General features: G+C 40.7%; 1 protein-coding gene across 15 annotated transcripts in view; it reads right to left on the bottom strand.

Moving 5' to 3' along the window:
- LOC132856721 (protocadherin gamma-A11-like) overlaps positions 1–12,671 on the bottom strand; it is a 75,498-nt gene that overhangs the window by 10,093 nt on the left and 52,734 nt on the right. For 13 of the 15 annotated variants that reach the window (XM_060886431.1, XM_060886422.1, XM_060886430.1 and 10 more), the window contains exon 2: positions 2,651–2,709. In XM_060886431.1, the coding sequence (XP_060742414.1) occupies positions 2,651–2,709 (59 nt within the window). Of the gene's footprint in view, positions 1–2,650; positions 2,710–7,817; positions 10,515–12,671 lie in introns of those variants that run through there. The other 2 variants (XM_060886417.1, XM_060886419.1) reach the window with 1 other exon arrangement.

The following is a 12,671-nucleotide window of genomic DNA, read 5'->3' as shown; positions in this document are numbered from 1 at the left end:
AGAAGATAAAACTCACATGGAGCTAAAAATGGTATGATGACAATTAAATGGTGTGGACTTAAATCACCCAGTAATGCAGCTCAGCCACCGCAGTGCGTTGGCTACCAACAGACACTAACTACTAGGTGTCCCAAAAGTCTCCGTACGTAGGGGAAATGAACACTTCTTAAATTAAACTCCTCCACATGATTGCCGTTTCTTTGTAAACACACACAGAGACGTCTCTCCCACTCATGATGAACTTGTTTTTATCACATCTGATGTTATGTGTGTAACTACACTTTATGCATTCCTTTAAATGACCTCTGTGCTGTATCTTTTTCTTTTGACAAAGCCTTTTCCATAACGTCACAAGCTCTTTAAAATATTACGATTTTTCAGATTTTGCAAATGCTCCAGCAAAGACCTACAAATCTACTTAATTGATACATTTAGAGTATCTATATTTACTTTTTTCCACAAAGTATTTTCCACCATTTGTTTCACATTATTGCTAATAATACAGTTAAAAACTCACACACTTTAAATCACCACAGCCAACTAGTCTGCTATTCTAACAGGTCTAAACAGCAAGCAAAGCCAGTGACATGCCTATAAACAGCACATGATACTACAAGATCAAAGGTCTGAGCACTGACAGCCAACAGGGAACAGCTACATGGGGATAAAAGTCTATTAGCACGCATGAGCCTGTGCTGTTCTCCTGTACCTGAGCTTGCGGTGTGCCGTTGATCTTAAAAGGGCAGTTCTGAACTTGTGGTTACTGAAATAAAGACCAGTGATACATCCTTTGAATAATTTTGCTTTATAACAAAGTGAAAGGAAAAGGTATCTATACATGTTCATAGAGAGAGAGAGAGAGAGAGAGAGAGAGAGAGAGAGAGAGAGAGAGAGAGAGAGAGATAGAGATCTTCCTCATGTACTAAATGTCTGTCGTGAAGCGGACACTTCTTTAAGAATCTCTAACCTTTAATCCATTATGTGAGCTTTCTGAATCCTAAAACAAATAATACATTCGCCCTCTAGGTTGGTTAACCTTCATGATCCTTCACCCAACATTAAATGACGGAACGAATAGTAAATCTTTCAACTTAACATTAAATAAGCAGAGCAGATGTATATACGGAGCTGATGTTTGAAATGAAACAAAAAAAAGATTTAATGTCTTCCAAATGGCTTTTTCTCAGGCAGGAATGTGTTATGTAATGTCTGTTGGGAATTTGGTGCACTATGAGCAGCAGAGCTGCTTGGCATGAGAGAGGGGATGAATGCCTTTGGCTCTGAAGACCTTAAAATCACGCTGGACAGGAAAAGTGTAAGTTACTGACAGTCGCATAAACAGGGAGTTTTCCCACTGGAACTCTCGCCTTTGCCACAGTCAGTTATTGCTCCAGTAACAGATGTGGCATTATTATGACTACAAGCACCACAACACTGCAGATTTCTTTATACATTATCTTTCTTTCTTTCTTTCTTTCTTTCTTTCTTTCTTTCTTTCTTTCTTTTTCTTTCTTTCTTTCTTTCTTTTTATCTATACATTTCACATCATCATTGCAATACTGAATAGTTTCCATTCAGTAATACTATATTTGGTATATTGTATTCTTACTGTACTTATTTTTAACTATATGGTTTGTGTGGGGGCACGGTGGCTTAGTGGTTAGCACATTCACCTCACACCTCCAGGGTTGGGGGTTCGATTCCCGCCTCCGCCTTGTGTGTGTGGAGTTTGCATGTTCTCCCCGTGCCTTGGGGGTTTCCTCCGGGTACTCCGGTTTCCTCCCCGGTCCAAAGACATGCATGGTAGGTTGATTGGCATCTCGGGAAAATTGTCCGTAGTGTGTGATTGCATGAGTGAATGAGAGTGTGTGTGTGTGTGCCCTGCGATGGGTTGGCACTCCGTCCAGGGAGATAGGCACAGGCTCCCCGTGACCCGAGGTAGTTCGGATAAGCGGTAGAAAATGAGTGAGTGGTTTGTGTGGTGTGTTTGTACATTTTGTGCCTTATAAGATCAGGTAAACTGAGCCTCTCCTCATGTATTTTAACATACATAGTACAAACCTTGCCTTCCTTTTGAGTCATGTGATAGAACAGTAATTTAGAAAACAATTCCCATGGTCATCCCCCGCCAGTCTTCATTTCTTACTGTGTGTACCTATCTGATACCTTTTTATGTTGTGTACACTGGGTGTGTCTTAACAAAACCATCTTTTAATTAAACATTTTGGTGGTAGGTGTGGCCTTATATCAATAATAAGTTTAGAAAAAAGTGGTTGAAGTTGACTTCATACATGTGCATTCAGTTTGCCCCAAGGGCCAACTAATTTATGTCCTCTCTCCTATTCTGTGATAAGCAAACAGTGCCATCTGGGTTATCATCCAATACACACACCTCCCCAAAACCACATCTCCTACCTCTTTATCTATTTACAGCTCTTTGAGTTACATTAATCAGACTGGAAGATCCAGAAAAGGTTTCTGTAAGATTAGGTGTAACTCTGTAGATATGCATAAATATCCTGCCATGTATATGAGTAAGCATTAATGCAATGCAAATCCATGAAGATCAAATAGATGTCTATTTGTTTAGCTTCATAAACAGTTATATAACATTTTCATAATATGTAAATCTGTGATTTAATGAACTCACCCACTGGGTCCAGGTCTCTGGTTCTGGTTGAAACGCCAGTCAGCGTTGGGGGGTTTTTGCTGCAGAGGAGAAAGAAAAAAAAAACGAAAACAGTTAGTTTTAACCCTGAAGACTTTATGCACATATCTAAGCCTTAGTCTCTAACTCATAGAGTCTCAACGCTCATATTGTGAGCGTTATGGATGAAAACACTGTCTACAGTATACAGGATTTCTGTGATGATCACAGTGTCAGTAAAATCAGAGCTGCTCTGTGCACCTGCAAGGACACAAGCAAGAAAAATTATAACTCATAGACCTGGAAGAGTGAAGGCAGCACCTGAAGCCCCAGTGCATTTTTATTCACGGTTTGTGCTCAATAGATAATAAACATAGGTGTCATAGAACCTATGTACTGCACTCTACGGTCAAATTGAGATTGCATATTTGGCAATACAAACCCTTTTTTGAGTGTGTATTTGCTACAGGAGCTGGTATAACTACAATTACACACATATAAACTTTGAAACTGACATACACATATTTGCTTAATTTGCCTCTAGACTACAGGACTTAAACTGCTGCTTTAATCTAAAAAAAACAGCTGTGAGCTATTGCAGTGCATTCTGAGACAATCAAGGTTTGTTTCTGGAACAAGCAGTGGTGCTAATTGATTGACTCCGTAAAACATCAGCTAGAAAACAAGGCCACCATTGTGTTCCAGTTGGATGGGAAGAACACACTCAGTGGACAGGAAGCAAACAGGACAGTCATGACCCAGTCATGATTGCATTTTTTTTTTTTTTATTAAACATAATCGGCTACTTTCAGTAATATGTTTGCCGCATTAAATTGCAAGATTCTCATTTATCTCATTTTGGTGGTAAAACATTTTAGTCCCTAAAGTAAGGACCGGGATAAATAATTTCTATTCTAATACTGAGCAAGACAATAATGATTACCATTTTATCCATTATTTTTGAGCTCCAATTTTTGAGCATTTTTGAACTAAATTATTCTCATCTAGACATTCTCCTTTAAAAAAAAAAAAAAACTCTTAAGACAGACAAAATTGTGGAGATGATGGGTGATAATAGAGAAATAAAAGCTTCTTTACTCCTCATTTCCTTGCTTTTTTGTCTCTCCCTTTTTGTTTTAGTGTGCCGTGCATTGTTAAATAAACTGCAAGGTCAGCTCTGCATTCTCCAGGAGAGATAAGAGTAGACGCTAAATTATTCATTCATTCATCTTCTACCGCTTATCTGAACTACCTCGGGTCACGGGGAGCCTGTGCCTATCTCAGGCGTCATCAGGCATCAAGGCAGGATGCACCCTGGACGGAGTGCCAACCCATCGCAGGGCACACACACACACACACTCTCATTCACTCACACACTACGGACAATTTTCCAGAGATGCCAATCAACCTACCATGCATATCTTTGGACCCAGGGAGGAAACCAGAGTACCCAGAGGAAACCCCCGAGGCACGGGGAGAACATGCAAACTCCACACACACAAGGTGGAGGCGGGAATCGAACCCCCAACCCTGGAGGTGTGAGGCGAACGTGCTAACCACTAAGCCACCGTGCCCCCCCGACACTAAATTATTAAAGCCAAATTGCTGTCAGTTTAAAGGACATCCATGTATATAGATACGTGAACACATAGGCATCAGAGTACATTTATAATGTATTACCAAACACACACTCGCACAAAAAATCAATGACAAAATAAACATTTTATGCACCACGCGTGGCCCTACACATAAAACTCAGTGAAGTGAAAACTCCACTCTTTGTGTAATGTAGATATTGTACAAGTTGACTTGAAACTAAACACAGTAACTAAAATATGAAATAAATATAGCTGCAGTTTCATCAAGGTCCAAGGCCCAACATGTATACAAGATCTATTATTACCCTAAATAGCCTCTCTCTTTGTAAATGTGTACAAAACAATGTCTTTGACATGGGCTGCTGATTCCCCTGTGAAGGGCAGACTGTGTTTAAATCACTTCTGTATACACCAGTTTGAGTTTGTGTGCAGAAAATATAGATTATGCTGAAGAAAAGTATGCTGAAAGAAGCAGCCCACACTTCAAAATACACTATGACCTGTAGACTGAGTCGCTCTGAGTGAGACAGCAGGAGTTGGAGGAGAATAAAAGCAAACAAGAAATGGAGACTGGGGAAAAACCCAAAGCAAACTACCATGTGAGACAGAAACTGCAAGACTACACTTGGTTTCTTTCCATTTTTAAGTCTTCTTAGTCCTTAGTCCTTATTAGATCTGGGTTTAGACATATATAACCTAGCAACACTGCTAAATACTCAATATATAGATTATATGATTAGTAACTAATGACAACATGAGACATCTGTGGATAAGTGATCTATGTTTACATGAACACACATTTCGACATTTAGTACTCTGTAGATGGTTCGTGCTTTCAGACCGACAGCTGTGGCCCATTCCTGACATGCACGCCATTAAAGTAGCACTGGGTTTTAACACAACCTGTAGAAAGTTTCCAATGAGGTTAACCTAAATAATAGCTTTTAGTTCTCCTGGGTCTACCTTGACTCTTAAGTGTTTTACTGAGGTCTGCGGGTTTAATGCAACAACTGTGGCTCAATAGGTAAAAGATGACAGGCAGCAACCAGATGACCCACATGGGACGTGGGTAAAACTTGAATTGTAAGTAGTTTCATTTTTTGAATTTCCAGAACTATACTGACTACAATATAATATTCATCAAGCAAAGCGTCTATGAGTTTTAATCAAATATACCATATCAGAAATATCACCCTTAAATACTGCCATTGTGCTACTACAAAGGTCACAAAAGTATGGCCACAAGCAAGACTATGTAACTATCCAGCTATGAAGTTCAACTGGAACTTAACACTTTGTCTGCCACTGCACTGAAACCGGATACATATTCAGGCTTCCCGCCAAGGCTAGGCTCTACAGAGAGAACGCATGGAAAACAGCTGCTTCTCTGCACACATCCTCTTAATAAGCTCATGAAAGACAAATCTCTATCTCATTCTCTACATCGTTGACGAGGCTCCTTTTACCTAAAAGCTAAACTGAAAATTTCCACAGAAGTGGATCATTAGGGTCTGTTCTGTTTGGTTCTAATAATGTTTGCAGATGTTTTTTTCTTACAGTAACGTAGAAACAAAATAATGTACTGCAATATTACTGTAATCATAACAGTTCAATAGTTTTAGATCCACAACCCAAACAGCTGTAAGCAATTAGCATGCTGAAGCATATGAATGCATTAAAGAAATGCATTAAAGAAAACTGACAAAATGTTCCAGAACTCCAGCTCAACTAAGAAGGCCCTTGTGATGTTACTCATTTTATCTCACAAGGGAAGATATTACAGAACTTTAATATTCGTAAAGTAAAGAGTTTGTCTTAATAAAACCAGATTCGTAGTATTGAAAATACGTAACAAACCGGTACAAACAAGACGGTGTAAAAACCGAGCTTTGAAGTTCAGCTGGATCTTAACATTTTGATTGCCACTTCATGGAAACTTGAGAAATTAGATATTCTTTACAGATGTGCGTTAACTTGGCCAACACATACACACACTGAAGTTCGTCACAACACTACCAACTAAACAGAGGTGACAGTTAGATGGCTGCCTTCAGTAAGCAGGAAGCTCAGCAGGAAAACACATGGTGAGGATGAGGAAAAAGAGGAAATGGCTGCCAGAAACAGAAAAAAGGACAATTGGCTATGCAAGATAGACACGGATGTACAAGGAAGGAAAATTAAGCTTTACATGATAATAGCTCAAAGAGAGGAAAAGGACACAGCAGGAAGGGGAATATATCCCCTCTTCCTTTTGTGTCAGTAACAGCAGTAGTAAAACTCTTTCATAAATTAGACTATGGTTCTCTGAGAAACACTAACATGGATGAAACCTTCACTATCTCCGACTAAATTTCTGAGACATGAAATAATGCCCTAACCTTCTGTCAGTTTTGGAGCCTATACCCTCCCACGAAACACAAAACACTTAAACACAACTCACACGTGTCCTGCCAGAGGAGCCAGATGGTCTCTTCATGACCTAAAGGCCAAAAGCACTCCCAGAGGACATACAAGACAGCACACAAGGGACATAGTGGTAGATAGAAAGAATGAAAGAAAGAACAGGAAATCTCTCCTCTTTAGTCTCACCTCCCTCTCTTTCCCCTTTTAAAACCAAGATACAAAGACAAGGGATTAAACTCCTGCTTCAACATACAGCAGGTATAAATAACATGTCTGAGGCCCCAAAGCTTTTCACCTCACCTACTATTTCTGAATGTCAGACAAGTCAAACATTATGATCTGATAAAAGATTTTACTCCACAGAGGAAAAATTACTACAAAAAGAAGAGTAGTAACTTTGTTCAAATGTTTCCTCTCCCTATATATTAACATTTACTACTTACAATAAACACACATTTACTATGTTATTATACACAATGAGTTTAGGTGAATGTCTATATTGAAATCTCATCCTGTGGTCTGTGTGGTTCTATGTGTAGTCTGAATCCTGGTTACTATGGAAATTCATTATGGGATTTCCCTAGGGTGACGCACATGCACATTACTGAAGCTCACATGACTTCAAGGTATGGAACCAATCAGTGACCTCTACCACAACAGGAAATCCTGGGTCACAGGATGACCTCTGCTATCTTGTTTTCAGCCACTAGTCTCTTTCTCTTTACAAGACTTGTCTTTCGCTCTGTCTTCATTTATCAATGCCCCTTTTTTATTCTCATCTCAAACCTATCATCTATCTGCCATGTCCATTTCTGCCATCTGTTTACCTTATTTAATCTCTCAACCTTTCTCTCCTTATTTATTTTTCCTTTCACCATTCACTCTGACGAGTAGGTTAGATTTCTAATCTTTATACAGAATGTCTAACAAATATTTAAAAATCATGACAACTATGTATTTGTCTTGTTTTTTCAACAAAGATTCCTAGTCCCTCAAAAAGCTACATCATGGGATCATGGGAAAAGCTATCAGACGTTGATTTAAAAATGACAAATAAATAAATCTAGTTTTTAAGATGAAAACATGATATGAAATCTGCCTCACTCATGTGGCAACAGAAAGAGAGCATCTTAAAGGTTGTCAGCTTCTGTGCCAAGCTGAGCCCTCACCTCATTAGCTGAGTTTAATAAGTGCTTCCGGGTTAGGGTCATGTTTAATGTGTTGTTATGGCTCAGTAGAGGAGTCTTAACAAACACAAAGTCACTCCTGCTGGAGATTGTAGAGTAGCAGGGCCTGTATGTGCGTGTGTGGGGTTCCTGAGGGCCCCCCACAACCTCCATGTACCGGATAGGCCCATCCGTGTTCAGCTGTAGGTGAAGGTCCTTATGGGAACGATGCTGGTAAGCAGGGCGAGAACGGAAGCCCTTCCTGGAGTAGCAGCATGTTAGGTCATCTTTGTGTCTGAGGCACCGCACCAGCAGCACCACAATGGTCAAAAGAAAGACCAGAGTCACACAGCCCAGTGATATTATGAGGTACAGGCTTATGTCTGGAATTCCGCCTGTTTTACGAGAAGATGTTTCATTAAGGTCTGTGTCTTTGTCTGCACTCTTCTCTTCTACATTAATGGTGACAGTGGCACTGGTGGACTGGTTAGGCTGTCCATTGTCCTGCACAACCACTACAAAGCTGTATGATGAGCGCTCCTGGCTCTCTGCCTCAACCTCATATAGTTTCCTTGCAGTACGAAGCTCCCCTGTGTGCTCTCCAATACGGAAAAATTCTGCATCCTCACCAGGTGCGATGCTGTAGAACAGCCATGCGTTATGCCCGCTGTCTGGGTCATAACCAACTATCTTATTCACAAGATGGCCGACAGGGGCAGAGCGGGGCATAGTCAGCTGAAGGCCAGTGTCACCAGAGTTAGTGGGGTAAAGGATGACAGGTGGATTGTCATTCTGGTCGATGACGAAGACATGGACTGTTATATTGGAGCTGCGTGGTGGGACCCCACTGTCCTGCACCTGTACTTCAATCTTAAATGCATTCATTTGCTCATAGTCCAATGAACGCATGGTAAAGATATTGCCATTCTCTGGGTTAATATAGACGTAAGAGGACACAGGGCTGCCATGGACAGTAGAGGCCAAAATGGAGTAGGTGAGACGGCCATTGTCCCCCAAGTCTGGGTCAGAGGCTGACACTGTCATGAGCGAGGTACTGGGGGAGTTATTCTCCATGATGTCAATAGAGTAATATGGCTGTGAGAATACTGGAGCATTATCATTTACATCAGAGAGACTAACAACAAAGGTCTTTTTAGAGGACAATGGAGGAGAACCTGCATCTGTTACAGTCACAACAACAGTGTACTCAGGGACACGTTCCCTGTCCAAAGGGCCATCTGTAACTAGGGTGTAATGCTCCCCAAAAACAGATTCCAGTTTAAATGGCAGCCCTTGAGACACTTTTAATGTCACCTGTCCATTTTTCCCTGAATCTAAGTCCCTTGCGCTGATCAGTGCAATGACAGTGCCTGCTGGTGCATCTTCACTGATGGGACTGGTGAGGGATGTTAACGTCACTTCCGGCGTGTTATCGTTCACATCCAAAATTTCCACTTTAATGTGACATGAACCCTCAATGGCGGGAGTTCCACCGTCCCTGGCCTGAACAGTTATGTCATATACACTCGCTTGTTCATAATCCACATCACCAATAACCCTGAGTTCTCCAGTTTTCACATCCACACTGAAAACCTCGAGAATTCTCTCTGAGGTGTATTTGCTGAATAAGAAAGATATATCTCCGTTTGTTCCAGAGTCTGCATCTGTGGCGTTAAATTTGGCCACAATAGTGCCAGAAGGAGAGTTTTCTAAAAGGCTCACCCGTTTTACTGGCTCATCAAAAACGGGCGCGTTATCGTTCACATCCAAAACTGTGATCAGCAAGAGTGTGGTGCCGGATCTCTCTGGCTGTCCGCCGTCCACCGCCGTGAGCAAGAGGCGATAGGCGGCGCGCACCTCACGATCAAGGGCCTTCTCCAGCACGAGCTCGGGAACTTTGCTGCCGTCACTTTTCATCTCGACGTTTAACGTGAAGAAGTCGTTAGGCTCGAGACGGTACGTCCGCAACGAGTTGGCGCCCATGTCGGGGTCGCGCGCGCTCTCTAGACGGAAGCGCGTTCCCGGCGCGGCCGCTTCCGAGACCTCCAGCGATGAGTTAAGAGCCGGGAACTGCGGCGAGTTGTCGTTCACATCAACAATGTCTACAAGGACACGCTGTATCTCCAATGGATCGTGGAGAACTATTTTAAGGGGCAAAGAACATGTTAAACTTAACTCACACAGGCGCTCCCTGTCGATGGTCTCTTTAATTACTAAGGCACCGCTAACTGAGTTTATCTCGAAATACTGAGCGTTGGCGTCAGAAATAAGGAGCATCTTCCTTTCGCTAATTTTCTGAACTGTGAGGCCCAAGTCTTTTGCTATGTTCCCGACAAGAGAGCCTGGTTGTTGCTCTTCGGCCACGGAATAGCGGAGCTCTGCTGTCGCGCATGAGAGGCAGGACAGGGAGGAGAGGGCGAGCCAGAGCGCGGGCCATTCCGAGCAGCGGCTCCTCTTTCTCCGCTCCATCATGAGCTCATACAGGTCTGAGGCAGAACTTTTCTAGTTATCAAACCATATTTGTCGTCGAATATTAATCCTCAGCATATCGAAACTTAATCCTTGTGACGTGGAGTAAACTTAAGCGACTTAAACAATCCATGGCACACAAAACGTTTCGGTAAATTAATAGAAAAATAAAAGAAGAAAACACGCAAAACTTCCTCCAGCCGTCTCCATAAACCCTGCGCGCGTACTGGGCCTCTCCATCGCGCGCTCCAGGGAGGAGCCTCGTCACAAAGGACCCGTTTCGATTGGCTGAGATTGAGGCTACACACACGCACACACACACACACGCGCGCACACACGCACACACACACACAGAGCTTTCGAGGCCATAAAACTTTTTAGAATCAGTGTGGCTTAGTCTGACCGGGAATCCGCTGTCTTTCAGTGACTTTGATAAATCAAAGAAGAAGGATATACACCTCCTGAACTTAGAGCCTAGAGTAATAAACCTATTTTATGTGTTTTTCAGATCTCTATGAGCTACTGCTCTATCTATCTATCTATCTATCTATCTATCTATCTATCTATCTATCTATCTATCTATCTATCTATCTGTCTGTCTGTCTGTCTGTCTGTGAAAGAAGGGAAGACAAAAACATCATTATAACAACCCCAGTTCACAGCATTGTTGCAAAGTTAAGAGTGAGCCACCGGACGGCGCTGTTTCTTAATCAGCTCAACATAATTTTGCAAAGATCTTTATAATATGTCTGCTTTTTACAAATGGTCATATAGAAATCACGAAGGCAAGTTCTCACTAGGACATTTTACCTTTGAAGACGTTTACATATACATACAAAACGTTTAATAAGGTTTCTAGTCTGCAAGGCTTTCTATACTGGCAGAAAACAAGGTTTCAAACTATCAAACATTGTTGTGGATGGTATCACCACATGTTTGTATCTTTAGTATTTTTTTTACCTGGAAACATGAATACACATAAAAGGTAGTAATTTAAGGTTCATAATTGGGCCTTAAGGATTACTATTGTTCATAAAAGCTAATTAAAGGTACACTATTTGCAACTTGCTGGGAAAAAACAACATACACTAAAAGTACAAGAGATGTACACTCGATGGTTCCACCCCAGGGACAAGAAAAGGTATGGGTTAGTACTGTTACTTCTGAGTGCATACTGTATCAGTAGTAGGCCAATGTGAGCCGTGCAAAGCCTTTAAACCATTATGACATCATTCAAGGAGCTTCATATTGCCAGTTGCATGGATTTAAAATTTAATCCTCAGAAATAATTAATTGCTATATGTGCTGCTTTAAAAAAAGAAACTACAAAACGCATACAATCAACACAAAAAAAATATAACTCTCTCTCTACATATTCACGTCATATTCAAGTGATTTTTTTTTACATATACACTGAAATACTGCTTACAGCCTTGGTCACAATCCACAGTCTTTAGCTCAATATATCTGTCAGATTCATGCAGAAGCCTTTAGAAAGATTTACAACAATAAAGTCCTATATGAGATTCCCATCTGTGCTGTCTGCTGGACTCAACAAAATGCCCCATTTTGACAGCCAAAACATAAAAATCCTGGTCTTGCTAACATTATCCATATCAGTCAGAAAACTATGTAAAGATGAACTATCAAAGTAAATGATGTTTATTCAATAGTATATATTGAATTTTTTGCTACATGTCCATAATATATAGACACACGTCATACTGTCTACTCTTTGAGAAGGCTCTTTCATAACAGCAACAGTCAACTTAAGCGTTGATAATGGAAACAATGTAGAGAACACTTGCATTAGTTCATGTTTAGCCTTAAGTAAAAATATCCCCACATACATTACTATGTTGCAAAATGCCGATGGATCAGTGGAAATTAGACCAGCAGGTTTAAAGGTACTTTGCAAATGTTTTAGGCAGGTGTGAAGAAATTCTGTAATTAAAAAATAATAATGCTTTCAAAAATATATTTTTTAATTGTTTATTTTGCTAAATGCTAAGCATACAAACAAAAAAAGTAAATCAAATAAATATTTGGTGTAACTACCCTTTGGCTTCAAACTAGCATTAGTTCTTACACTTGCACACTTTGTAGGCTTGCATGAAGTCAGGAAATGTGTAGTAGTCAAGTGAATGATTAACAATTATACCAATGTGTAACAAGCATATCAATTTCATATTTAAGTTGAAGCACAGTCATTTCATCAACTGAAACAAAAACATCTGTGTAGCCTAACTCTGCAATTCTGCCACACCATGACAAGACTATGTACAGTAACAAGACACAAGGTAGATATACTACATCAGCAAAGTATCTCCCATGCAAACATTTCAAAGCTGACTGGGGTTTCAAGATGTGCCGTTTAAACTCTTCAAG

This window comes from Tachysurus vachellii, chromosome 14, assembly GCF_030014155.1.
Source record: "Tachysurus vachellii isolate PV-2020 chromosome 14, HZAU_Pvac_v1, whole genome shotgun sequence".
Lineage (NCBI taxonomy): Eukaryota > Metazoa > Chordata > Actinopteri > Siluriformes > Bagridae > Tachysurus > Tachysurus vachellii.
This window is presented reverse-complemented; position numbering and strand designations above follow the sequence as displayed.